General features: G+C 40.4%; 1 protein-coding gene across 1 annotated transcript in view; it reads right to left on the bottom strand.

Moving 5' to 3' along the window:
- ENPP3 (ectonucleotide pyrophosphatase/phosphodiesterase 3) overlaps positions 1-9417 on the bottom strand; it is an 88289-nt gene extending 78872 nt beyond the window's left edge. The window contains exons 1-2 of the mRNA XM_061428000.1: positions 9264-9417; positions 3089-3164 (exon numbers count right to left, since the gene is read on the bottom strand). Of these exons, the coding sequence (XP_061283984.1) occupies positions 3089-3164; positions 9264-9341 (154 nt within the window). The 5' untranslated portion in view covers positions 9342-9417. The remainder of the gene's footprint in view (positions 1-3088; positions 3165-9263) is intronic.
- Between the last annotated feature and the right edge of the window lie 14386 nt (positions 9418-23803).

Raw genomic sequence — 23803 nt, 5'->3', positions numbered from 1 at the left:
GCAACCTAGATGTCCATCAGCAAACGAATGGATAAGAAAGCTGTGGTACATATACACAATGGAGTATTACTCAGCCATTAAAAAGAATACATTTGAATCAGTTCTAATGAGGTAGATGAAACTGGAGCCCATTATACAGAGTGAAGTAAGCCAGAAAGAAAAACACCAATACAGTATACTAACACATATATATGGAATTTAGAAAGATGGTAACAATAACCCTGCATGAGAGACAGCAAAAGAGATACAGATGTATAGAACAGTCTTTTGGACTCTGTGGGAGAGGGCGAGGGTGGGATGATTTGGGAGAATGGCATTGAAACATGTATAACATCATATGTGAAATGAAAATAAATAAATAATAATAATTTAAAAAATACAAGCCTTTTAAAACTAAAAAAAGAAAAGAAAAGCAAACAACAGCATGTCATTCCTTTACTCAAAAAACCTCCAATCAATCCCCATCACACTCAATGAAAGCTGAAGCCCATATTTTGACCTACCAACCCCTCTATGATCTGACTTTTCTTTGGTTGATCTCATTTTATGACTACCCTCCCTCTGGTCCTCTTAGTTCTAGCTCACTGATCTCCTGTTATTCTTTAAATAGAACATGCCAAGCAAGAATAACACTTGCTATTTTCTCTTGCCTAAAATGTTCTTTGTCAAAATATCCTTGTTTCTTCCCCACTTCCTTTAGCTCTTTACTCAAAAGTTATTATATACTTCTTACCTGCCCTGACTCTATATTTCATGTTCCCCTTTTCAGTTTTATTTATTCCTTAGCACTTTCTCTATCATAGTATATATAATATATATTGCATATTTTTTCCTGTCTGTATTCCATGCTAGAATGTAAACTCTTTGAAGGATTTTAGTCTGTTTCTTATATCACTATATCCCCAGTAATTATAATAGCACTGAGTACAGAGTCAGTGCTTATTTGTTGAAAACAAGTAAAAAAAGGATGTGCACAAAAGATAAAATTGTCATTCAAACTAGAAAAACTAGTTTAAAAACTCGCACTTGGAAAAAACACTGCCTACGAAAAGTAGGTCAATTAGAGCAGAGAACGGTGAAAATGATCAAGAGTTGGGGATTATGAAACAAGAGTTGTGGTGTAAGAATGAGGGGGTGACTATGTTAAGGATGCTGGAAAAGAGGGATGAGTGTTAAACGCAAATCCTCTGGGCAAGAGAGTGAGGGGAAGGATGGCATATAAGCCCTGAGGGACAGAGATGAAAGGAAGAGAATGAGGAACAATGACTCTGGGGAGCCTGTCAATAGCTGTAAAGAATGGATGGAAAGAGCTGGATTAATTGGAGATTTTGTTCAGAGATTCCTATTGCCTTTTGCAATTAAGTTATGTGATTTTTGGGAGCAAATAACCAAGAATTGATGCCCACTTTTATGCACTAACATCAGAATAATACCACCAAAATGTCCTGCCAACATTTGCTAGATCTAGGACCAGTACTGCAGCTCAGAAACACAGCAACAAAATGACCAGAAAAGATAGGCATTTTCCAGTCAATGCCCATCTCTCAGTTCCACTGTATTCCCATGTGACACTAGGGGAACTGCATGTCTGTAAATTAACTGAAAACATATTGGAAAATTGCCAGTTAACATCACCAAGGGTCTCCCAATGAAGAAGCAATAAGACTTTCTCCATTGGAGTCAAATTAGAAGCTGATCAACCAAATTAAAAAAGGAGAATAAATTATCTAACATTTGATCTCATACTGAGAGAGTCATTTCCTAGGCAGGTTGATAAAAAGTCTAGGGGTCCCCAAGGATAGAGGGGTCTGGAGTGCTCAAGGAGGAAGAAAGGACAAACTTCTTTCCCCTCTACATTCCTCAGGATTATATAACAATAATGTATCCTGCTTGAGGACAGTCTCTGGAAAAAACCTTCTGGCTAATCCTATTATCTTAAAATGTAAATTATAGGAGTAGGTCTAGTGAGGTCTTAACCTCCAGAGATTCTTTTGATTCACTGTAATAACTAATTAGAGAGTATATAATTCCATTGCTAACACTAGCAAGGGGGTGCTCTTTCTGCCCTCTTCTGATGCCTATGTCAGAAGCTTTCTCTATCTCCTTTATACTTTTTTTTTAAAGAAATAAAAATTTAACCCACCACAGGTATACATGTGTTCCCCATCCTGAACCCTCCTCCCTCCTCCCTCCCCATACCATCCCTCTGGGTTGTCCCAGTGCACCAGCCCCAAGCATCCAGTTTTTATACTTTAATAAAACTTTATTGCACAAAGCTCTGAGCGAACAAGCCTCATCTCTGGCCCAGGATTGAACTGTCCTCCGGAAGCCAAGAATCCCAACGTCTTTTCATGTGTCAGCAACAACCTTTCAATACTTTCCCTGAATAAAAGTGTCTAAACAATACATAGCAAGATTATAGTAAATGCACATAAAGTGCATTTATAGAGTCACTTATAAATGGTTTATTTACTCTTACATACTAATAGGATATGGCAAAAGACATGTGAGGTGTTTTGATATTTTGAGCCACGAATCTCCTATTTTTTCTTTGCTTCTTATGACAACAACAACAACAATAATAATAATAATAATAATTGTGAAGCTCTTACTGTGCACTCTATTTCAGGAAAGTGGCACTGCCTAACCAAGAAATAACGAGATTTCAAAGATAGGGTAATATTAACTTGATGTCAAGTACAAATGTGGTGGCTAGAGGTCCTGGGAGTGGAGCAACTAAGACTTTCAAGGCCGAGTTTATTATCTGGTATTAATGATAGAGTAGGAGTAGGGGGAGAAGGAACCTTTGATCCAGTTACCAAAGTCCTCTAGAAAGGTGATGAAAAGTAAGTGGGGAAAAACTGGAATGATATGAACCTCAAAGAAGAAGGGAGATGAGGTCAAAGGGAAAAGTCCAGAAGTGGCAATGGATAGTGCTAACCACAGGAAAATGGGGTGTGGGAGAAAGAGGAGCCTAGCAGGGGGAGAGCTATATGCAGGAGAGAGGAGGCAAGTCCAAGTTCTAACAGTGAAGGTGAGGAGAAAGAAGAAGGAAAAAAATATTCTGAGGAAATGCTGAGGAGTGTACCTTGCTCTTCTTGTTGTCTGAGTCCAGCCACCAGGCCTAATGCAAGTGACACAGCCACCAACAAAATTAGAAGAACCTGTTATAAAATTTTTAAAAATGTGATCTTTACAATTTCATTAAAATATACAAAAAACCAGATACCCTGTCTCCCCCAGTGATTGTTATAGGAGCACAGTGTGCTAGCTTTTCATGATACCAGAATTTTAAAATACCATTGATTACAGATTTTAAATTAAAATACATTAGTCCCAGTTGGTTTAACCCCAAACTGAGTTAAAGTAAAAACGAAACCAAGGGGGCCAATTATCTTTACACATTTTCCTTTCTTAGCTAGATACATGTTTGGAGATCATTTATTTAAATGATTCATTTACTTTAGTCACTCAGTCCTGTCCAACTCTTTGCAGTCCCATGGACTATAGCCTACCAGGCTCCTCTTTTCAAGGAATTCTACAAGCAAGAATATTGGAGTAGGTTGCCATTCCCTTCTCCAGAGGATTTTCCCAACTCAGGGATCAAACCCTGGTCTCCTGCATTGTGGGTAGTTTCTTTACCTTTGAGCCACAAAGGAAGCCTTATTTATTTAAAAGTATCCCAAAACTCTGAAATCATGAACTACCTCATTTCCAGGAAACAGGGTTTTTGATTGTGAGAAAATAGTGAAGATATTTCAGTCCAGTTCAGTTCAGTCGCTCAGTCGTGTCCGACTCTTTGCAACCCCATGAACCACAGCATGCCAGGCCTCCCTGTCCATCACCAACTCCCAGAGTCCACCCAAATCCATGTCCATTGAGTCAGTGATGCCATCCAACCATCTTATCCTCTGTCGTCCCCTTCTCCTCCTGCCCTCAATCTTTCCCAGCATCAGGGTCTTTTCCAATGAGTCAGCTCTTCGCATCAGGTGGCCACAGTATTGGAGTTTCAGCTTCAACATCAGTCCTTCCAATGAACACCCAGGACTGATCTTCTTTAGGATGGACTGATTGGATCTCCTTGCAGTCCAAGGGACTCTCAAGAGTCTTCTCCAACACCACAATTCAAAAGCATCAGTTCTTCTGCGCTCAGCTTTCTTTATAGTCCAACTCTCACATCCATACATGACCACTGGAAAAACCATAGCCTTGACTAGATGGACCTTTGTTGGCAAAGTAATGTCTCTGCTTTTGAATATGCTATCTAGGTTGGTCATAACTTTCCTTCCAAGGAGTAAGCGTCTTTTAATTTCATGGCTGCAGTCACCATCAGCAGTGATTTTGGAGCCCAGAAAAATAAGATCAGCCACTGTTTCCCCTGTTTCCCCATCTATTTCCCATGAAGTGAGGGATTGGGGGCAAGAGGAGAAAGGGACAACGGAGGATGAGATGGCTGGATGGCATCACCGAATTGATGGACGTGAATTTGAGTGAACTCCAGGAGTTGGTGATGGACAGGGAGGCCTGGTGTGCTGCAATTCATGGGGTCGCAAAGAGTCAGACACGACTGAGCAACTGAACTGAACTGAATTGAAGTGATGGGACTCGATGTCATGATCTTAAAAAGTTTTCTGAAAGTTGAGCTTTAAGCCAACTTTTTTACTCTCCTCTGAAGATATTTAACATATAAAAATATAATCTCCAAACAATTAACTACCAAGTTACCTGCTTTGATCTACATAGCAAAAAAATGTTTTAGGGTAATCTGGAAGTCATTGACTAAAGATTGTGTATATAATCGTTATCACCATGCTGACAAAGCTCTTCAGTGTAATGGACTTCATCCTGTGACTGAAATTAAACTGATATAAATTAAAGAGAATTCTTTTCACTGACCTCTTTCCCCATCAAGTCCAATGATAAGTATCCTGGATGATAGAGCTTGAACACACTGTTTACTTAAGTAATTAATTAGGTACACAGATTACTTATGTCAACTACAAAATGGCATCCCTGGTGGCTCAGACAATGAAGAATCTGCTTTTTGGGGAAGATTCCCCTGGAGAAGGAAATAGCAGCCCACTCCAGTGTTCTTGCCTGGAGAATTTCATGGACAGAGGAGCCTGATGGACTACAGTCCACAGGAATCACAAAGACTGAGCAACTAACACTTATACTTTTGCAAACTGGCACTTGCCAAGAGCATTGCCAGTGACTAAACGACAAGGGCATGTGCCATCTGACTCTGTGGGAGGGTGAACCCTGTGCTGCTGCAGCTGTTGATCTTTAACACCCCGTGAAGGAGTTCAGGGCGGAGTGAGGCACTCTGTGCTCCAGGGAATCTGGTGGAACAGGTCTTTAGATAGCTAGATATTTTCAGAAACTGATTTTCAGAAACACAATTCCAATCCCTGCATCTCTTCATATTTACAAAAACACTAAATCTCTTCGTGATGAGATGAGTGCCTTATGACTAACAGAAAATCTTTTGTAAAATGAGTGCTTAATAGCACTGAACTTCTCCTTCCATTCATGAAGGTGAAAGAGGAGAGTGAAAAAGCTGGCTTAAACTCAACATTCAAAAAACTAGGATCATGACATCTGGCCCCATCACTTCATGGCAAATAGATGGGGGAAAAGTGGAAACAGGGAGAGATTTTATTTTCTTGGGCTCCAAAATCACTGCAGATGGTGACTGCAGCCATGAAATTAAAGGCTGTTTGCTCCTTAGAAGAAAAGCTATGACAACCCAGACAGCACATTAAAAAGCAGAGACATTACATTGCTGACAAAAGTCCACACAGTCAAAGCTATGCTTTTTCCAGTAGTCATGTATGGATGTGAGAGTTGGACCATAAAGAAGGCTGAGTGCTCAAAAATTGATGCTTTCAAACAGTGATGCTGGAGAAGACCCTTGAAGAATCCCTTGGACAGCAAGGAACTCAAACCAGTCAATCCTTAAGGAAATCAGCCCTGAATATTCATTGGAAGGACTGATGCTGAAGCTGAAGCTCCAGTACTTTGGCCATCTGATGCAAAGCGCAGACTCATTGGAAAAGACCCTGATGCTGGAAAAGATTGAGGACAGGAGAAGGGGGCAACAGAAGATGAGATGGTGGATGGTATCACCAACTCAAACTCAGACATGAGTTTGAGAAAACTCAGAGAGATGAAGAAGGACAAGAAAGCCTGGCGTGCTGCAGTACATGGGGTAGCAAAGAGTTAGACTTGACTGAGTCACTGAATAACAACAACCCCCTTCACCAAAATCTTTTATATTGACTTTCCCCCACTGCCTCTTTTGGAGCTATCTCTCAGAGCTATCTGAGGTTCTTTCTACTGGGCTGCATCCCTCATTTTGTACCAAATAAAACTTACCTTGCAACTTTCTTTTTTTTTTTTTTTAAGTTTTAGCCGCTGCCGCCGCCCCCCGGAGCATCCCTGCGCGCGCCCGCCCCGGAGCTGCCTGCTCTCGCTGCGCGGCCGCCCCCGACCAACAGCCCCAACGCGCCGGAAGTGGCGAGCCGCAACTTTCAAGTTGTGTATTTTTTTAGGAAAAAAAATTAGGAAAATATTTTATAATGCCAATGAAATTTGTTATTTTTTTAAAATCGCTTTAATGAAAGAAAAAAGCCAGTATCAAAATTTGCTGTCGATAATAAAGACCCTACATAAGGTATAGATTTGTTTGTTTGTTTGCCTTCTGGAAATCAACTAAAAATTAACACATCTAACTTTTAAAATGGAAGTGAATTCAAGGATGGGGAAACGTGTTAAATACTATGAAAACAATTCTCATATGAAGTTTCAAAGTTAGCCCAAGGTCAGTGACCTCCAACAGGTGTTCATTCAGTAGAGAAGCTGAAGCATAAAAGTGAACATAAACAGTTATTAAATAACACCATTAGCACTTTTCCCCTTATTTTCATTCTCAAAAGCCACAGATTTAGATTAAGCCTAAAAATGTTACAAAGCAAAAATGCACTGGGAAACTTTCCTATGATGAACCTCAGGAGTCAGAGTCAGCTACATTTCAGTTTACACCCTATTTTTGGTTCTTTCACCATTCAAACTTGCTAGAAAAATAAGCAACATCTAGCTGTTTTTGTTGTTACTATAAGACTATCAGTCATGTCTGACTGTTTGTGACCCCATGGACTGTAGCCTGCCAGGCTCCTTTGTCAATGAGATTCTCCAGGCAAAAATACTGGAATGGGTTGCCACTTCCTCTTCTAGGGGATCTTCTGGACCCAGGGATCGAACCCAAGTCTCCTGTATCTCCTGTACTGGCAGGTGAATTCTTTACCACTGAGCCACCTGGGAAGCCTCAAGGGTAAGAAGGTTCATTTTCAATCTTGTATAATCATGACTCTAACTACGTAACTCTGAATAAGTTTCTTGATATTAAGGTACAAATATATCTTAAACTATCTTATGCTATCTACAAATTGTAGAGGGGAGTACTCTGAACTCCAAAAATTACCGAGAAACCAACATTTGATTTTAGCTTGACTGAATAAAGAATGCTAGAAATACAGATCGGAAAAGGCAATGGCACCCCACTCCAGTACTCTTGCCTGGAAAATCCCATGGACAGAGGAGCCTGGTAGGCTGCAGTCCATGGGGTCGCTGAGGGTCGGACACGACTGAGCGACTTTACTTTCACTTTTCACTTTTATGCACTGGAGAAGGAAATGGCAACCCACTCCAGTGTTCTTGCCTGGAGAATCCCAGGGACGGGGGCGCCTGGTGGGCTGCCGTCTATGGGGTCGCACAGAGTCGAACACAACTGAAGTGACACAGCAGCAGCAGCAGCAGCAAAAACACAGATATATTTAAAATTTCTTAATACAACTTTTACTAAAATCTAGAAATAGTAGGGTTGGAACTATGATTTTAAAATATTGAGCTTCTATTTATGTGTACTGATAAACCATTAAAAGTATACAAAGTAGGGAAATATATGATGAACAAGATTTGCTCTCAAGGAATTGATAATTCCCTGAATTTATAAGATAGGATAAGCATGATAAATGGCATAAGAGCTAAAAGTTCCCAGAATAACAAATGTCAAAATTCCCAGAAGAAAAAAAAAAAGGAATATCTTGAGAGTTCCCTTAGTTATAGTTATTGAGCTCAATACTTACACACATTGTTTCACTTACACCTCCAAACAATGTTTGCATGAAAGAGAGAATGGTGATGGCATTAAGTAAAGTTGGGAATCTAGGAGAAAACTGCAGCGCGATAGTTGTGAGAAAATCATGCAAATGATTTTGACTATAAGGTAGATGCTGGAGGAAGGGCAAGCAGGCACTTTCTAATTTAGGACTGAAACTCAGTCAGAGGTGAGAACTAGCGGCTTATGCGGAATTCTTGGTGGAGAATACACTCTTAAATCCATGAATAAGGTTAGAGTCCTTAAAGAAAAGATCTTCACACAGTGTTTGGTGAAATGCCCAAAGAGAAGAAAGATAAATAAACAAATAATTCAGATAAGGAGAAAAGTGATAAAAACAGGAATTTCAATGTCATCATGAAAGCAAGGGGAGAGAATTCAAAGTGAGAAATTACTCCACAGTATCTGTGTACTGTTGTTATGGAAACTTAGCAGGGAGAAGGACAGGGGAGAAGGATTGACTTTTGAGGAAGCAACTTCAGTGCAGCAAAAAAAAAAAAAAAAAACCAAACCTAGAGAATAAAAAATGGTTGGCTGGTGAGAAAACTGAGGCATTGAAGAGAGTCGGAAGTTTGATGGTAAAAGGAAAAGAAAATGTAATAAAATCAAGGAATGTTTTTGTTTTAGGCCAGGGAAGATCTTACGGAACAAAAGAACAAGGAAGAGAAAACAGGCAAAAGAGTCCATCCCTAGGAGTGAAGTTAAATGGCACAAAATCAAGAATTGAAAAAAGAAGACACTGATTTTAATTCCTCACCCTCTGGTCTTAACATACTGATGCACAAAGGTGACTTGGGAGATAATTATAATTATAATCATGGTAAAATCAGTGCTGCTAAGTATTTTGCCACAGATCCCAGTTTTTTAGATTGACCGAATATTAATTTGTTGCTATGCAAATTTCTTATTTGCAAAATGTGATTTAAATCCTTCACTTTGCGTTAGAGCTGTCATCAGGGATAAAACTGAACACAGTTACTGAAAACTTCATATTTAAATTGCAACGCAAACAAATACAATCCTGGAGTCATACCCCTACCTTTTGCCACAAACTACAAAGGTGAAAATATTAAAATGTACTTACAATACAAATTATTTTGTACTTCTTAACAGTATTTCTCTTAACAGGTTCTTCTGTTGATAAATTCAGTGTAGATTGCATTGTTCTGTTAGCTAGATAAACCTGTTCTACCAGAAGACAGTGGACCGATTTCCTTTTTCTAGTCTGGCAAAGAGAAACTGCACGAATTACATCACTGTGACTGGCTTTTAAATGTTTGGAAAGAGCATAGCTCTTTAATGATTGGATAGTTAAGACGGGAAAAAAAGCTGTAATAACAATAGTGTCATGAGATGAAAGTTCATTTCCTGTACACTGTAGACAACTGTTCTGTTTGTCCTTTGAAAAAATCTAATTCAGGGTCTTGTAGATTTCTTTCCATGGACCACAATGAACTACCAGGTCTTTAGAAATTCAGAAATGCACAAAACCATATCTGAATATCTTTGGCAAATGGTTCTCTGTACTGGGTAAACTTAGAATTGCCCAAAGTAGCTCTTTAATTTTAATTTTTAAATTATGAAGCCTAGGCTCCACATTGATTGAATTAAAATCTTCTGGAGTTTTGACAAAGGAAGCAGTATATTTAAATATCCTTCCTAGTGATTTTTTTTTTTAATGTAGCCAAGATTAGTCTAAACACTTTGCTTTGAGTCCTATATGCACTTTTGAATTCTCTCCTGAAAACATTCACTCTGGATTCTAATCAAACTTGCCAATTGTACATGTGTGCATGCTAAGTCGCTTCAGTTTTGTCCAATTCTGTGCAACCCTAGGGACCATAACCCTTCAGGCTCCTCTGTCCCTATGATTCTCCAGGCAAGAATACTAGAGTGGTTGCCATGCCTTTCTCCAGGGGATCTTCCTGACCCAGGTGTAGAACCCCTATCTCTTATGTCTCCTGCATTGGCAGGCAGGTTCTTTACAACTGATGCCACCTGGGAAGCCCCTACAGGACTTGAGGGACTTGGTCATCTGCTCAGATACCTTGGTGAGTGATCTCTCAGAAGTAGGATTCTGCCAGGTTTCTTAGATTCCCATAGCAAGGTATTTTGTCGTTATTGTTATGCTATGACATACTGATTATATAAAAGAAAGATTAAGCCTACATCACAATTTGTCTCAAAAGCAGTATATTCCTAGGACTTAAGTGCTGCTGCTGCATCACTTCAGTCGTGTCCGACTCTGTGTGACCCCATAGACGGCAGCCAACCAGGCTTCCCCTCCCTGGGATTCTCCAGGCAAGAACACTGGAGTGGGTTGCCATTTCCTTCTCCAATGCATGAAAGTGAAAAGTGAAAGTGAAGTCGCTCAGTCGTGTCCGACTCTAGCGACCCCATGAACTGCAGCCTTCCAGGCTCCTCCATCCATGTGATTTTCTAGGCAAAAGTACTGGAGTGGGGTGTCATCGCCTTCTCCGAGGACTTATGTACTCACCTAATAATATAAGTCTTTGTTTTTTTTCTGGGTTTCTGGGGCTTCCCTGGTGGCTTAATTGGTAAAGAATCTGCCTGCAATGCAGGAGACCTGAGTTCGATCCCTGGGTTGGGAAGATTCCCTGGAGGAGGGCACAGTAAGCCATAGTAAGTATTCTTGCCTGGGAAACGCCATGGACAGAGGAACCTGGCAGGCTGCAGTCCGTGGTGTCGCAAGGAGTTGGACACGACTGAGTGACTGAGCACATTTGCACTTAAGACTATCTAGTCTCTTTGAGTCTGGTTCTCAGTGCTCCCACATTTATCTTCCTCTCTGTTATAGTTGGCTTTGTATGTCAGCTTGGCTAGGCTATGGTAACCAGTTGTTTAATCTCCCACACTGCCAGAACACCCATTCTCCCTTCGTCCTCTCATTTCCCAAGCCCCTTCAACCTTGAGAACACAAGAAAAGACCAGACAAGGAAGTCAGGAGACCTCTGATAAAGTCTTACGTCTGTTTCAAAGTAAAGGACTCGGCATTGGATTCTTCATTTTGTAAGTTGATCTCAGATTATCTCCATGCTAATAACTGTCAGATGTTATAATGGAGAAATATCTTAGGTCTTCAGAGCTTGACGGAAGTAAGCCTCAGAGAATCTACCTGGGGCATGTACAGATGTGTACAGTAGAGATATTGGCATTGCCTAACCTCTAGTCATATTTTCTGTTATAACATTTCCCCTAACTGAATCCTAAGCTCCAACCTCTTTTGAGTCTCTCAAGTCCTGGAAACTTCCTAACAGTTCTCCTAAGCACTGGACATCAGGCAAATCCACATCTTCCATGCAGTTTAGACTTTGGACTAGACTGGAGATTAAAGTCCTGTGTCATCTGAACCTGCACTAACTTACTTGAATCTTGTTTCTGTGCAGGCGTGCCGGCTTAGTCGTATCTGACTCTTTGCACCCCATGGACTGTAGCCCACCAGGCTTCTCTGTCCGTGGAACTGGAAGTCTCACTATTCTTGCTCCCTTCATTTTAGAATAATCTCCACCTTCTGGATTATGAAAACTTCACTCTGTATGTTCTAATGCTTAGAATCCTTGTGCTCTAGAAGGCAGCTACCATTACATCGCCCACCAATCATAAATAATTTTTAAATTTTACAAGGTCCCTGCATGCACAGAATTCTGGGAATTTTCTAAAATCACAGTAAGCCCCCTGGTCAATGTGTTGGGAAAGCCCCAGGGGCCTGCCAACATCAACTGCCCTTCCTGGTTCTCCCACCTGAGCTTGGGTGGCAGTTGGACAAGCAGGACTGGGAAGGTTCAGAGAAACTAGGTACACTGAGTGTGGTGGAGGGGAGGTTTATATTAGACTCAGGTCAGCAACAGGAAAAGTCTCCCATCAAGACAGGGAGACTTCAAATAAAATAATAGCAGGGATGGATGGGCAGGTGGCCAAATTCAAGGAGGGCTTATTATTAAAAAATGCAGGAAAAGGCTAACCACATAGGCAAATGGGTTTAGGAAGCACAGATGCTAGCTTGCCCTTGGCAAGTGGAGTTCTAAAACTGGAGCTGAATCTAGAACAAGCTGTCCAGGTGGGAGTGGTGTTAGCAATGCCAAGCCAGGGCTAAGAGACAGCAGCATATAGGAAGTGACAGGTAAAATCTCACCATGGACTATAGGACCCAAGTTCTTGAAACAGAAATATTAATATAGTGACTGGGTTACTAGATATCCAAAAAAAATGACGGAAAAAGTAGAATCCATTCTTGTGGACAGATAGTATTTTACATACCTATGTGTATGATAAATTGCTTTTCAAGATGAAATACATAAAATCTCATGAAGAGTCAGCACAGATGAATACTGGAGATAAGAGTGAAAGTGTAGTTGCTCAGTTGTGTCCAACTGTGACCCCACAGACTGTAGCCCCTAGGCTCTTCTGTCCATGGCACTCTCCAAGCAAGAATATTGGAGTGGGTAGCCAATTTCTTCTCCAAGGAATCTTCCTGACCCAGGGATTGAACCCAGGTATCCTGCATGGTATGCAAATTCTTTACCATCTGAGTGACCAGGTAGAACAATTCTGAACCTCAATTAAATAAAATATTATCCCCCAACCCAAGAGGGGAAAAGCTCTATTTTATTTTCAATTGTATCAATAAAAATTTGTCAACTTTGTTTCCTCTTTTACTATATAAGTGCACACATCTTTGATTTCATGCATATACCTACATAATACCTTTGGTTATGCATCTTGGACTACAAAGCTTAAAATATTCACTAACTGGTCCTCTGCAGTTCCAAAGTCTGGCACTAATGTACTTAACCATAGAAACCCATCATTTGAATAATTATATTCATAGTCTTATCAATTGATTTCACAGTGAATAACTAAAAAACTAAAGTTTTAAATTCTGGACAACACAATAAACACTCTCGGTCTGAGTTAAAGTACCATTTGAATCAAAGCCTCTATAATCAGATAAAATGATCCAGGACATGAGGTTTTTACATGGCAGAATAGGCTATAAAGATCAGAATTCTTCAGTCTGTAAAATCTATGTGGTATGATTAAAAGAATAATAAGTTTGGAGTCAAAAATTATTTTGTGGCAAAAGAAAGAAGAAAAGGTTTGAATTGGAGAAATTGAAATGTGAGTCTGTTGGAAATGAAATTCCAAGGCTGGATTTGGAGGCTGAGAGTAATAGGATAAAAGATTTGCTTTGGGAATATTTTCCTGGTTCTAGAGAATTAAATGGACCAGAGTGAGGAGAGATTAAGACAGAAAGGCCAGGTAGGTATAGCTGTCACAGACCCAGTGAGATGAAGTCAGAGGAAGGCTATGGAAATGAATAATATGTGTTGGGTTTCAGAAATATGAAGGCTGAGCTTCGGGACTGATTCTAAACCCAGGTCACCCAAAGAAGAGTGGGATCATGAGCAGAGAGAGGGCTATCAGGACAGGAGGCTAGTTCTCTGGAAAGATGACAAGCTAGGTTTTAGACCTAACAAAGTTGAGTTATTTATAGAACACATATTGAAATCTTCAGCATCAAAAGTAAAGAAAAATATCTTTTAAAAAGAAGGGTAAAAATGCCTCTACTGTATTTTTTTTAATATTACTTTATAATAAATAGTGTGTGCATCTCAGTCACTCAGTCGTGTCCAACTCTGTGACCCCATGGATTGCTGCTCACAGGGTTCCTCTATCCATGGAATTTTCCAAGCAAGAATACTGGAGTGGGTTGTCATTTCTTTCTCCAGGGGATCTTCACCTGCATTAACCCAGGGATTAAACCTGCATCTACTGCAATGGCAGGCAGATTCTTTACCACTGGGCCATCTGGGAAGCCCCATATAATAAATATTATAACACAAAGAATCTCTGTAAGATAGCCAATATTGATACTTATGATACATATAAGTTTTCTGTGGCTTTGTAGCAAAGTAGGCCACATAATTTGCTAGCAAATTTTAGGCCACAGTATCATAAACTTAGTGGCCTAAAACAACAGATTTATTATTTTACAGTCCTCTTGGTTTAAAGTTCAAATGGGCTAAGGTCAAGATGTCAGACGGGCTGGATTCCTTTCTGCAGCCTCCAGGGGACAAGCTGTTTTATTGCCTTTTCTAGCTTTCAGGAGCCACCTACACTCCTTGGGTCCCATTTCTCCACTTTCTAGTCCAGAAACTTTGCATCTTCCTGACCTTTCTTCCTTAGTTATATCTCCTATTGACTCTTCTCTTCAATTTACCTCTTCTGCTGTGAAGGGCCCTTGGATTACACTGGTCCTACCCAGATAATCCAGGATAGCCTCCTTATTTGAGAGTTTGCAGATTAGCAATCTTAATTCCACCTGTAAATTTTATTTCTCTTTGCTGTGTAATTTAACGTATCTTCAAGGGCTGGGAATTAGGACATTGACATTCTGCCTACCATAGGCAAAATACTTTTATACTTTGATGAAATAAAATGTATGTTTTAAGGCAGCACAAGAAAAAAGTAAATCTAAAATTCTCTCTCTGTGCTTTTTTGGACCTCCTCCCTCCCTAATGTGCAGTGTTTATCTGCATACATATCAACAGAGCTCCTCAAAGAGGGGGATCCCTGCTTAAACATGAAGGTCAGTTTTTTTTTTTTCTCTTTATTCTGATGCTAGCACTGTAACTTTTTAAAGAATAACCTTCTTTCTCAGCTCTGTAGGGGTCATTGTGAATTCCTGCTCACTATGTATCCTTGGTGAACATTCTGATGTTTTACAGTCTCTCAGTCATACCCAACTCATTGCAACCATATGGACTGCAGCACGCCAGGCTTCCCTGTCCTTCACCATCTCCCAGAGTTTGTTCAAAATCATGTCCATTGAGTCAGTGATACCATCGAACCATATTGTCTCTGTCATCCCCTTCTCCTCCTGCCCTCAAACTTTCCCAGCATCAGGGTCTTTTCCAATGAGTCGACCCTTCCCATCAGATGGCCAAAGTATTGGAGCTTCATCTTAAGCATCAATCTTTCCAATGAATATTCAGAGTTGATTTCCTTTAGGATTGACTGGTTTGATAGCCTTGCAATCCAAGGAACTCTCAAGTGTCTTCTCCAGCACCACATTTTGATGTATGATCCTTTGTCTTGAAAATGTATATAGCTGTGTCTTTAGTTTCTAACAGGCAGAACAGTTCTCAGAGCTGCCCAGCTTATAATCCTCAGTTTGGCTCAAATAAAATTCCCTTTTTTTACTTTCTTTACTTGATAGGTAATTGCGTTTTTGTCAACACTTTCTTGGCATAGTCGGCAGAACATCAAAAATACCCACAGAAGATACCTGGAGTCCACCCTGAGCCAGTGCTTGGTCCCAGCATGGGCCATTTGAGTCCTACCCTCTTCTTGGTATTCCTCAAGCGCTTTGGTGAGTTCTTCTGATATCTGAACATCATTGCTTTAAATGTCCTGAATTGTACTCTAGCTGTTTTTCTTGGGATTTGGAGTCTTAAGAGGCTGCCAGTACATTTCCTAGGCAGGGACCTAGGAGTGTCTTTGGAGTGAACTGGCTGACTGCCCTTTCATAAATTTGGTTTAGGGATTACATTGAATTTAGGTGCAATGGGGTGGGAGGTAGGAGAGAGGTTCAAGAAGAAGGGGATATATGATTACCTATGATTGATTCATGCTGATATAGGGCAGAAACATATATAATGTTGTAAAAATAAACTTAAATGCATAAATAATGAATGAATTTTCATTTTAAAGGTGAAATGATGTAAAACTGTAACTTGGTTTACTTCTCTGTTGAGAAGACTAAGTTTTCTTGAAATATTCATCTGCTTTTGGTAACAGATTTATAAACCCTCTTTACCAGTAACTTTTCTCACTTGCCTTTTAAATCTTATTGTCATTTTGTTTGTATGAATAAGCATGGCTTCACACTGACATGATCCACCTTGGCCAAATGTTTAAAACCTTTTGTTCTCCTGACAATCTTTCTAAAATCAAATTCATGAAATCCTTTTGGCCTCCAGCTAACTTCAGGATGTTTCAGAGGGCTCTTGTATATCCCAAAGAAAGACATTAAGCTAATTTAACTTATCTGGTATATAAAATTACATGGGGAACACTGTCAAATGAGTAATAATACATTTTCTTAAGTTGTATAGATAAATATTATCAATATAAAGCCTCTAGAAATCATATGAAGTTGCTAAAATTTGAAGAGTTCTGGTATATTGTCAGTGCTAATACTAGTTATTATATTAAAATATTGTATGTCACAGAAATTGCAATTTCCTTAATAATTCCCTTGTAGTCAGGTCTTTCTAGTTGAGCTATTTCAAATCCTGAAAGATGATGCTGTGAAAGTGCTGCACTCAATATGCCAGCAAATTTGGAAAACTCAGCAGTGGCCACAGGACTGGAAAAGGTCAGTTTTCATTCCAATCCCAAAGAAAGGCAATGCCAAAGAATCCTCAAACTACCACACAAGTACACTCATCTCACACAGTAGTAAACGAATGCTCAAAATTCCCCAAGCCAGACTTCAGAAATACATGAGCCATGAACTTCCAAATGTTCAAGCTGGTTTCAGAAAAGGCAGAGGAACCAGAGATCAAATTGTCAACATTCGCTGGATCATCGAAAAAGCAAGAGAGTCCCAGAAAAACATCTATTTCTGCTTTATTGACTATGCCAAAGCCTTTGACTGTGTGGATCACAATAAACTGTGGAAAATTCTGAAAGAGATGGGAATACCAGGTCACCTGACGTGCCTCTTGAGAAACATATATGCAGGTCAGGAAGCAACAGTCAGAACTGGACATGGAACAACAGACTGGTTCCAAATAGGAAAAGGAGTACGTCAAGGCTGTATATTGTCACCCTGCTTATTTAATTTCTATGCAGAGTACATTATGAGAAACACTGGACTGGAAGAAACACAAGCTGGAATCAAGATTGCCAGGAGAAATATCAATAACTTCAGATATGCAGATGACACCACCCTTATGGCAGAAAGCGAAGAGGAACTAAAAAGCCTCTTGATGAAAGTGAAAGAGGAGAGTGAAAAAGTTGGCTTAAAGCTCAACATTCCAAAAATGAAGATCATGGCATCTGGTGCCATCACTTCATGGGAAATAGATGGGGAAACAGTGGAAACAGTGTCAGACTTTATTTTGGGGGGCTCCAAAATCACTGCAGATGGTGATTGCAGCCATGAAATTAAAAGACACTTACTCCTTGGAAGGAAAGTTATGACCAACTTAGATAGCATATTCAAAAGCTGAGACATTACTTTGCCAACAAAGGTCAGTCTAGTCAAGGCTATGGTTTTTCCAGTGGTCATGTATGGATGTGAAAGTTGAACTGTGAAGAAAGCTAAGCAATGAAGAATTGATGCTTTTGAACTGTGGTGTTGGAGAAGACTCTTGAGAGTCCCTTGGACTGCAAGGAGATCCAACCAGTCGATCCTAAAGGAGATCTGTGTTCTTTGGAAGGAATGATACTAAAGCTCCAGTACTTTGGCCACCTCATGTGAAGAGTTGACTCACTGGAGAAGACTCTGATGCTGGGAGGGATTGGGGGCAGGAGGAGAAGGGGACGACAGAGGATGAGATGGCTGGATGGCATCACCAACTTGATGGATGTGAGTTTGAGTGAACTCTGGGAGTTGGTGATGGACAGTGATGCCTGGCGTGCTGCAATTCATGGGGTCACAAAGAGTCGGACATGACTGAGTGACTGAACTGAACTAAGTCAGGTCTTTAACCATGCTTTTCAATTCTTTGGCATTTATAGACAGTTACTGTCTTACTCTGATGCTTGTGGATGACTTGTTTTCATGCTCCAAAACTAAATTAGACTTGGTAGCAGGTATGAGGGTTATTTCAGATGGAATACTAAAGAAATAAGAACAGGGTTTCCTTTAACTGCTTATATCTTACACTCAGTTGAGTCTCTTCTAAACTCTACCACATTCAGCACAATTCTGTAAGCCAGAATTCTGTATATTGTCACCTTGCTTATTTGCCTTATACTCAGAGTACATCATGAGAAATGCTGGGCTGGATGAAGCCCAAACTGGAATCAAGATTGCTGGGAGAAATATCAATAACCTCAGTTATGCAGACGACACCACAATTATGGCAGAAAGTTAAGACCTAAAGAGCCTCTTGATGAAAGTGAAAAAGTTGGCTTAAAATTCAACATTCAGAAAACTAAGATCATGGCATCTGGTCCCACCACTTCATGGCAAATAGATGGGAAATAGTGGAAACAGTGACAGACTTAATTTTGGGGGGCTCCAAAATGACTGCAGATGGTGACTGTAGCCATGAAATTAAAAGATGCTTGATCCTTGGAAGTTATAGACAGCGTATTAAAAAGCAGAGACGTTACTTTGCCAACAAAGGTCTATCTAGTCAAGGCTATGGTTTTTCCAGCAGTCATGTATGGATGTGAGAGGTGGACTATAAAGAAAGCTGAGCACCAGAGAATTGATGCTTTTGAACTGTGGTGTTGGAGAAGACTCTTGAGAGTCCCTTGGACTGCAAGGAGATCCAACCAGTCCATGCTTAAGGAAATCAGTCCTGAGTGTTCATTGGAAGGACTGATGTTGAAGCTGAAATTCCAATACTTTGGCCACCTTATATAGAAAAACTGACTCATTTAAAAAGTCCCTGATGCTGGGAAAGATTGAAGACAGGAGGAGAAGGCGACGATAGAGGATGAGATTCTTGGATGGCATCATGAATTCAGTGGACACGAGTCTGAGTATACTTTGGGAGTGAGTGATGGACAGGGAGGCCTGGCGTGCTGCGGTACATGGGATCGAAAAGTGTTGAACAAGACTAAGAGACTGAACTTAACCGAACTAAACTGACGCTTTTATGAAAATGCTTGTAGATGACATGCCTTAATGCTCTAAAACTCAATTAGACTTGGTAGCAAGTAGAGGGTTATTTCAGAAAGAATACTAAAGAAATAAGAACAGGGTTTCCTTTAACTACTTATATCCCACACTCAGTCGAGAGCTTCTAAACTCTACCACATTCAGCACAATTCTGTAAGCCAACAAACTTCCCATGAACTAAGGCTGCCTTCTGCCCTTAATATCACCTTGTGGATATAATGACATTATTCTTGCAACTTTGCTCTCAGCATTACAAGAAAACAACTGTGACTGCACTTTGTTAATCAATTATCTTCTTGCTTCCAGGAATGATTTACAAGAAACCCTATTGATAAGGCTGATCTAACCAGATCTACAGAAGGGTCCTATTAATTGATAAGCAGAGTCATTACAGAGCTGCAAATGCAATAACGTCCACACTGCACGCAATTAAAAACTTTTATTTGCCAGAAACAAAGTCAGCAGAACAAGTCACATGAATTGTCTTTACTCTAGCTTGTCAATTAGCTAAAGGTCAGGTGAAGTGAAGGGAAATGAAAGTCACTCAGTCATGTCCGACTCTTTGCAATCCCATGGACTATATAGTCCAGAATACTAGAGTGGGTAGCCATTCCCTTCTCCAGGGGGACTTCCCAACCCAGGGGTGGAACCCAGGTCTCCCACACTGAAGGCAGATTATTTACCAGCTGAGCCACCAGGGAAGCCCAAGAATACTGGATTGGGTAGCCTATCCCTTCTCCAGGGGAATCTTCCCGACCAAGGAATCCAACTGGAGTCTCCTGCAACACAGGAGATTGTTTACCAGCTGTGCTACCAGGGAAACCCCTGGTAAAGTAACAAGGTCATGTAACAAGTATTTATAATGAGGTCAGTACACTTTTGAAGTGACATAACAACTTTGGAGTGCTAGGAAAGCAATGAGGTTTTAACCTCTTCAGGAAAATCTATTTTTAAAAAATAGTTTGCACAGTTATCAATTGTTATACAATTGCAAAAACACTTAGCAATTATGAAAACAACAGAGCATTCCAAGCCTGACACTGGGGAAACTAAAGGAAACAGCTTGCTGATGCTGCAGCCCAACAGCAGCTTTAAATATTCATCCTGTGCAGCCTTGAGAATGTCCACTGCTCTCCAGTAGCCCTGCTAACCCAGTATAAGATTCCTTTCCTAGGGACTCAAGAAATTGCCACCATAGAAGGGAAACACATATGGCAACAAAAGCAGGGAATTTTGGCCCCATGACTAAACTAAACTAAAAGTGGTTTAGGAAGTTTTTGTTTTGTTTTAATCACTAAGTCATATCCAACTCTTTTGTGACCCCATGGACTGTAGCCCACTAGGCTCCTCTGTCCATGGGATTTCCGAGGCAAGAATACTGGAGTGGGTTACCATTTCTTTATCCGGGGATGATTTAGATAGAACAAAACAAATTTATAGTGTCTACTGAAGCCCAACTGCCACTATACCAGTACATCCTTCAACCCAATGAGCATCTGAAAAAAATGGTGATGGGGGAAAGCAGTATTTTGGAAACTTTCACCCGCGATGGTGCAAAAGGAAGTATATTACACTATTGACAGGGTCTCATGAAGACACTTTAAAAATTGGTAATGACTTTTCCAGAAAGCTCCCAGGAAATGAAAAGGATCATGAATTTCAACCTAGAGATTTTGTTTACTTGAATGGGTATCAAATAAAAGATTGTTTACAATCAGAATGGGAAGAACCTTAACAGATATCATTGTTAATAACTAATCCATGCACAGCCAGACTGAAAGACAATGATTCATGGATTCACATCTCTCATTTTAGAAAGGCTCCTCCACTTGAATGGTCTTTGACCTCTGTTTCTACACCTGACTTCAACTAAGACAAGCATCAGCAAGCTAGGGCGAGAAGACAACAGTAGCAAACTGACCCATCTACTCCCAGCCTCCAAAGATTCTAAGCTGTTTCATCTCCATCCTCAACTTCTAGGGTTTCCAGCTTTCCATTAGAATTGCTATACCCTATTCCTTAGGCAGGTAGGTACACGCCCTAATCTTCAAATCAAAGGCAGGATTTCTTCAAAACCAAATGGTTCTGTTCTATACTGTTGCATTTTGGGTTTTTTTGGGGGTGGGGCTGGAAGGTTTCTCTCTTCCTCAAAGTTGACTCCTTTATTCATACACCCAAAACGATGGTCTCAATAGCTGCTGACTCAAACTACCTGTCCTGGCTTTCAGAGCTCTCCAATTCCGAGACGTACCACTCTGGACTCATCCTCCAGGCAGACCCAACTATTTGTCTGAAGGCTGGCTCTAACAGTGATCTGGCCTTCTTTACAAAGACACCCTAGGTGATCTCACTTTGTCCAAGTCCTACTGGTCACCATAATCTCCTTTTCCGCCTTTGCTTGTTTCCTGAACTTTTGATGCATTTCCTGTTCCCAGTGCCAAGCCTCTGCTTTGAACCAATTTAATCACATTGGTGTGACCACTAACACACTTCCTTGGGTACACTTTTATGTTCACCCTTTTGCTCCATCTGTTCTGGTCGGCTCCACATAATTTTTCTTTTTGCCAAAAAAAAAAAAAAAAAATAGAAGGCCTCGTCATTCCAGTCAAGTACCTACAAACTCTCCTGAGCCAACCCCCATTCCCAACCTGGAGGACAGAGCATCACACCAAAAGCCTCAAAATCTAAAGGAAATTGCCCAGCTACATTTCAGAGTTGCTTGGAACTTGTTACCCCTTGATTTCTTTCAATTTTCCCCTTTGGACATGGGGATGTATATCCTAGGCTGTTCTACCATTATGCTTTGGAAGCAGATAACTTGTTACCTGGTTTCACAGATTCACTGTTTTTGCTGTTCAGCTGCTCAGTCATGTCCAACTCTTTGAAACCCCATGGACTGCAGCATACCAGGCTTCCCTGTCCTTCACTATCTCATGGAGTTTGCTGAAACTCATGTCCATTGAGTTGATGATGCCATCCAACCATTTCAACCTCTCTCACTCTCTTCTTCTCCTGCCTCAAACTTTTCCAGCATCAGGGTCTTTCCCCGTGAGTTGGCTCTTTGCATTGGATGGCCAAAGTATTGGAGCTGCATCTTTAGCATCAGTCCTTCCAATGAATATTGAGGGTAGATTTCCTTTAGGATTAACTGGTTTGATCTTGATGTCTAAGGGTCTCTCAAGAGTTTCCTCTAGCACTACAGTTCGAAAGCATCAATTCTTCAGCACTCAGCTTTCTTTATAGTCCAACTGTCACATCCCTATATGACTACTGGAAATACCTTAGCTTTGACTGGACAGACCTTTGTCAACAAAGTGATGTCTCTGCTTTTAATACACTGTCTAGGTTTGTCATAGCTTTTCTTCCAAGGTGTAAGCATCTTTTAATTTTATGGCTTTTTAACTCATAACTGGAAGGGAATATTGCCTAAGGATGCCTCACACCTCAAGTCTGACCTACACCTGATTTAGATATTTAGACAAAATTTTGGACTTGGAGTTGATGCTAGCATGGCTAAGATTTGTGAGCTATTGTGATGGGTGAAATGTATTTTGCATGCTACAAGGACAAGCATTTGGTGGCCCAGAGGAAATAGTTTTGAGGCTAAATTGTAGGCCCTTCAAATACACATCTTCAAAACATAATTTTAGTTGGACATGGGGTCTTTAAAGAGGTAATTAAGTTAAAATAAGGTCATTGTGGTGGGCCCTGACCCAGTATGAGTGGTGTAGTTATAAGAAGAGAAGTCAGCCACAGCCATGCACCGGCGAGGACCATGTGAGGCACAGGTAAGAGACAGCCACTCACAAGCCAGGGAGAGAGGTCTCCAAAGAAACCAACAACTGATATACCTGTGAATTGTAAATATTTCTGATGTGTTTATAAATAATGATATTAATGGATTTTGACATACTGAGAAAAATAGGAAATTTTGATCTCAAATTTTTACCAACTTGATCTTGGATTTCTAACCTCCAGAACTGTGAGAAAGTACCACTTTATTTTTTAAGCCACCCATTTCTGTTGCTATGGCAGCAAACTAATACACTCAGGATAACTCTTGAAGTTAGTCTCCAGCAGAAAATTTGAATTCTTTAAATCAGGTTTTTAGAAGTTCTTCAGTGCAGTTCAGTTCAGTCACTCAGTCATGTCCGACTCTTTGTGACCCCATGGACTGCAGCATGCCAGGCCTCCCTGTACATCACCAACTCCCGGAGTTTACTCAAACTCATGTCCATTGAGTTGGTGATGCCATCCAACCATCTCATCCTCTGTCATCCCCCTCTCCTCCTGCCTTCAATCTTTCCCAGCATCAGGGTCTTTTCAAATGATTCTGTTCTTTCCATCAGGTGGCCAAAGTATTGGAGCTTCAGCTTCAGCATCACTCCTTCCAATGAATATTCAGGACTGATTTCCTTTAGAATTGACTGATTTAATCTCCATGCAGTCCAGAGGACTCTCAGGAGTCTTTTCCAACACCACAGTTCAAAAGCATCAATTCTTCGGTGCTCAGCTTTCCTTATGGTCCAACTCTAACATCCATATATGATTACCTGAAAAACCATAGGTTTGACTATATGGATCTTTGTCGGTAAAGTAATGTCTCTGCTTTTTAATATGCTGTCTAGGTTGGTCATAGCTTTTCTTCCAAGGAGTAAGCATCTTTTAATTTCATGGCTGCAGTCACCATCTGCAGTCATTTTGGAGCCCAAGAAAATAAAATCTGTCACTGTTTCCAT

Source organism: Bos javanicus, chromosome 9 (genome assembly GCF_032452875.1).
Source record: "Bos javanicus breed banteng chromosome 9, ARS-OSU_banteng_1.0, whole genome shotgun sequence".
Lineage (NCBI taxonomy): Eukaryota > Metazoa > Chordata > Mammalia > Artiodactyla > Bovidae > Bos > Bos javanicus.
Note: the sequence above shows the minus strand (reverse complement) of the source record. Positions and strands in the feature narration are given on the sequence as shown.